The 5,181-nt window shown below is 36.7% G+C and overlaps 1 protein-coding gene across 1 annotated transcript; it reads left to right on the plus strand.

Moving 5' to 3' along the window:
* The first annotated feature begins 555 nt into the window (after positions 1-555).
* LOC143582411 (uncharacterized) lies at positions 556-4,970 on the plus strand. The gene is made up of 3 exons (XM_077064987.1): positions 556-1,161; positions 3,879-3,995; positions 4,131-4,970. The coding sequence occupies exons 1-3, from the start codon at positions 556-558 to the stop codon at positions 4,968-4,970; spliced, it is 1,563 nt and encodes a 520-aa protein (XP_076921102.1).
* The last annotated feature ends 211 nt before the right edge of the window (positions 4,971-5,181 follow it).

The raw sequence follows: 5,181 nt of genomic DNA on the forward strand, positions 1-5,181 counted from the left end.
ATAGCTTTGCTATTGGTGGGATTTACTGAGTACGATGATGATGATGAGCTCGAATCAGATACCTTATCGTAACATACCAAAACCAAAAGAGAGTGATAGTATAAACCAAATACCGTACCGGTTTTGTTGGTTCAATACCGGCAGTAATATTGAAAATATCGAAACCGAAAGAGTGAAAAATGAATATCATTGTCGGTATTGATTGTATTTGGTTTATCGTTCCCAGTCCAGCCAATGAATGATGACGAGTCGACTGTACCAAGTTGATGGACAGTGACAACGGATGGGACAAGGACTGGATTTAGTTTTTGGAAGTGGTTGCGGCTAGGGCTTGTACAGAGAGCTAAATTGCTTTGATACCATGTCAAGCGAACATGAAAATATATTTGAATAATTAGCATTATTGAGGAAACCCTCGATATATAGCAGTGGAACCCTATAGACGTCTATGCTTGGGCCATAACTAAAGACTAAAATCAAACACAATATGTACAACTAAGATATATTAGTTACAAACTTTGAAAAAACTATGCTTTTCTTTTGGCATTAGACGCTATGGAAGAAGAAGATGACGACGATGACGATGATGAGTTTGAAGATGAAGGAGATGAAGAAGAAGAGGACGAGGAGGAAGAAGATGATGAAGAACCCGAAGAAGAAACGGTAAATGATGGTGAAAATGTAGTTGTTGTAGCTAACACTGAAGAAAAGGTTGAAACCATTAAAGAAAGCACCGTCAAGAAAGATGCAAAAAAAGTTGAAGAACCCAAAAGTGATAAAAAATCAAGTGAGAATTTGAAGAGTAAAGAAAAAAACACTACAAATAAGAGCAAAAAGAAGAATGAAAAGAATGAGGATTCTGGTACTTTAACTACTAATGGAGATAAAACAGAATCTTCTAGAAGAAAGAAGAGTTCAAAGAGAGTTGAAACCATGGGTATGGTGTTCATGTGCAGTTCCAAAACAAAAGCCGATTGCTTCCGTTACAAGATTCTTGGATTACCTGAAAGTAAGAAAGATCAAGTGCTAAAGATTTATAGAGGAATGCGGCTGTTTCTCTTTGATGTTGATTTGAGGTTGATGTATGGGATTTTTAAAGCTGCGGGTCCCGGAGGTTATAACATTGAACCAAAGGCTTTCAAGTCAGAGTTCCCATCTCAAGTTAGTATTCATATCTTAAGTTGGTATTCATATTTATATATGCATGCCTTATGCTATTTTTATTATTAATTTTATTTTTATTGTTTTTATTAGGTATATTGGTTTTTATTAATCCCAACTATCGCCTTTTGATTGCTGCCGGTCCCAACTTTTAACGTATTTGCTCCCATCAGTCCGCGACTAACGGAATCCTAACTTCGTTAGTTGCAGGTCGCGGGAAAACGTTTTTGGCTGATAAAAGTCACATTTTGGGAAAACGTTTTTGGCCGATGAAGTCACATTTTTTTCTGGAAAACTCAACGTTTTCGTCCCAAACATCTTTGAAACTTTGTATCGGATCTTTAGGAACCTTTTTCTAGTAAAAACCCCAATTATTGAAGTCGCCGGAACCCTAGAACCATTGTAGGAATCGGTTGGTGGTGCTGAAGTGGTGGTGGTTGGTTAGTGGTGAGTCAATTGGTGGTGGTGGCGGCGTTCAAGTGATGTTTTCCGGAAAAAAATGTGATGCCAAAAACGTTTTTCCGGCGACCTGCAACTAACGATAACGACGCTAGGTTTTTGTTAGGCGTAGATCTTTGGGAACAAATATGTTAATAGTTGGGATTGTCAGCAGCCAATTCGTTAGTTGGGTTAATAAGAACCAATATACCTTATTATTATTAATAATCTTCTTTTATAGATTTATAACTTATACTATTATGACTATTATTATTCGTGGCATTAGGGGTGTGCACAAACCGAAAAAATCGACTCGAGACCAAAAAAACCAAACCGAATTAGAAAACGATGGTCCGGTTTTGTGTTTGGTGTAAAGCCGAAAAACCTGATTTTGAATCGTTTATGTTTTATAAACTTGGATGAATTTTTTTTTCCAATTTAACGTTAATCGGTTATATTTTGTGGATTTTAGATGAGATTAAATCATTCTAAATATAAGCATCTTTTATTTAGCTCTTATTATTCTAGATCAAAATGTACAATATTATATTACTTATTTTTGTTTTCTGAAAATGGTTGGCTTGTTTTCAAAATACCATGGGTCAAGTTTCTTTGGCTCGAAAATTACTAGCTCGATTAGCAAAAGCGAAAAAACTAAATCCAAAATCGAATTGAACCCAAAACCAAAAAAACTGAAACCAAACGGTTTTGAACAAACAAAACACCGAACGTTTGGTTTTCGGTTCGATTTAGCCCAAAAACCGCATCGAACTGCACCACGCACACCCCTACCTGACACATATCATTGAAACTTCTTGTTTTCTAACTGATTATAGATTTGCAGCCTGAGCATAATTTTATTTTTCTTTGAAACAAAATGTTTCGTCACTATCTATAGATCAGATGGGATTATTCCCGTGTATGTGAATTTAGCTCTCAATAGACTGTTTGCTAATTGATATTGAGTTGTTGATTATTATTTGGTGATATCTATTTATTTTCTTAAAATGATACATATCACTGTACTTATATGTACAATGGGTTGGTTTGGGTCAACTTTTGAGCACCAAATTTGGTTACATGGTCTTAAAGAACTATTTTCAGTTATTGGCTTTACTTATAGGGTCAGTTTGATTTTCCTTTAATAACCAAAAAATTGAGCTGGCCTAAAAATTCTAACTTTTTAGTTGAGAACTTATTAACTTAAATGTCTATCGCGTAACGTTATGTGTGAAAACCTCTTTAAGTAAAATTGTAGAACATTTGTTCGATTATGATTTGTGTTAGGCCACCCACCAAAACTGAATCATAATATTTGGCTATTTACAAAATGGTGTAACCAAACCATGTTAATTGTTGGGTCCAGTTAATTCGGTTATGTGCTAATCCCCTGCTGCTACTTAATTGTTTGTTGCATGTCTTTTACTTATTAAGTTATGTTAGTTGATACATATGAAGGATGATTCATATATTTTTAGTTGTTGACAACTTAAACAATCGGTATTATTTACTTATTTGTTTATGTGACCTACTGTTTTTATGATACTACAAAATTTCAGCTCTTATTTATGAAAAGTTTTTTTGTTATAATAGGATCTTAATGTTATGTGTGTCAAATATGATTTCAAAAGTTATAATAAAACCATTTCTTTCTTGATGTGGGGTTTACTAAAGGGGCAACCGTCACATGAGAATTTCCTTGCTGTTAATTTCATTTCATTTTTACTAATTTAGGTGAAACACTTGATCCACGTATTTTTTACTTTATATATCTTTTACTTTTTTTTCACTAAATTGTATTTGCTTTGATACTATCGTCGTTGTATATATGTCATGTTTGAACGCTTGTGAAAGTGGAAATTATTGACTTTAACCGTTTAACTAAAATTGGTTTTGGATCAAATACACATGAAATTAACGTGCTAATTGTGAGAATCAAGTAGAGTAATTATATATACAAATAGGGTAATTATGTAATTACAGAATTATGTAATTACTCTACTTGATTCTCACAATTAGCACGTTAATTTCGTTTGTACGTTAAATTTCCCCTTACTAAATTTCTGTTCTTTCATGTATTTTTAATACATTTTTCATTTTGCTGCTATAATTTAACTTACAAGTTGCATTTTCGTTCATACTTGATTTCAATTTTTGCCTTTTTCACTAACACACGCCATCATTATGTAAATTCCTATAGTTAACTCGTGTAAGTAAACACAGCAAAAAATAATATTTGCTTGCTAATCATAAATGATCATTCTTAATCATATGTTTAGGTTCGGTTTACTGTCCTTGATGATTGCTTGCCATTGGCCGAGGAGATGTTTAAAAGTATCCTTAAGGAAAACTACTACAGTCGCAATAAATTTGAAGGTCTCCTGAAACCAGACCAGGTTTGACTTATTTACTTTTTTTTTTTACTTTCTCATATATGCTCTAAATATTATAGGTCACAATTTTTAGAATATATGTTTTTCTTTTAGTTAAATGTTCTTCAATTACATGATTTACAATTCTAAATCTGACAGGTGAAGAAGATATGTAAACTTTTTAAGGAAATGGGCCGTGGGTCCCGTCCACGATCCAAGGTCAAATCCCGTGGAACCCGACCTGTTGAACCTCGCCGAACCCGGGCCGAGGAAACTCGTAGAACTCGACCTGATGATCGACGCGCGCCTCGGGCTGATGAGAAACGTAAAAGGTGGGCCCGGGATGAAGAAAGGCGCCCTCGTTCTCGGTCTCCACCCGCTAGAGAAAAAAGAAGGTACCCCGAATTTGACCGTCTGCCCGTTGTGTATGACCGTGAGCCACCCGTTGTGTACGACCGTGAGCCGCCTGTTGTATACGATCGTGAGCCGCTCGTTTCAAGATACCACCTGCCACCACAACCTGCGGTTGGCTCTCCGGTTAGGTTATACGCCTATGAGAGAGAACCGTTGGATATCCCGTCTTACGTTCGTGACCGTTTACCCGAGCCTCACAGTTACCGTGTTGTTGACCGTGTCATTGATCGTGACCGAGACTATTTACCCGAGCCTCACGCTTACCGTGTCGTTGACCGGGAGCGGGAACGTGTGCCCAAGCCTGTCACTTATCGTGTCGTTGAGCGGGAACGGGAGCGGGACCCGTACCTAGCGTATGGTAGAGAACCAACACCACCTATGTATCGTGAAGCGGTCTACACTGTGCCACCACCAGAGTACCACCTTGTGGGTAGAGAGTACCACCACCCGCCCGCGGCTGAAGCACCTGAGTACCGTGTTTCTGGTGGGTCCCATGTGGCAAGTTATCGCGATGAGAGTGCAAGTGATTACCGTTCTGCAGTAGGGTTACCGGAGTACCGATCTCGAACCCATTACAAATATTAATGTTAGTGTTGGTTGTACCTGGATTTGTAAGACTAATTTGTAATATTTATTTGTTTAGACGGGCTTTACTTGGTTTGTAATAACTTATGATATGAACTTTTTAGTGATTTGTTGCTTGATATTTTTAATGTGTTTTCATGAGACGAGAAGTTCACATTTGACATCTTCTTGAACTATGTGTTGTCGTTCAAGTTGGCGTGTGAATTCATTC

The sequence above is a fragment of the Bidens hawaiensis genome, unplaced genomic scaffold (genome assembly GCF_021521415.1).
Source record: "Bidens hawaiensis isolate Kalapana, Puna unplaced genomic scaffold, B.hawaiensis_p1.1 tig00031709_1, whole genome shotgun sequence".
Lineage (NCBI taxonomy): Eukaryota > Viridiplantae > Streptophyta > Magnoliopsida > Asterales > Asteraceae > Bidens > Bidens hawaiensis.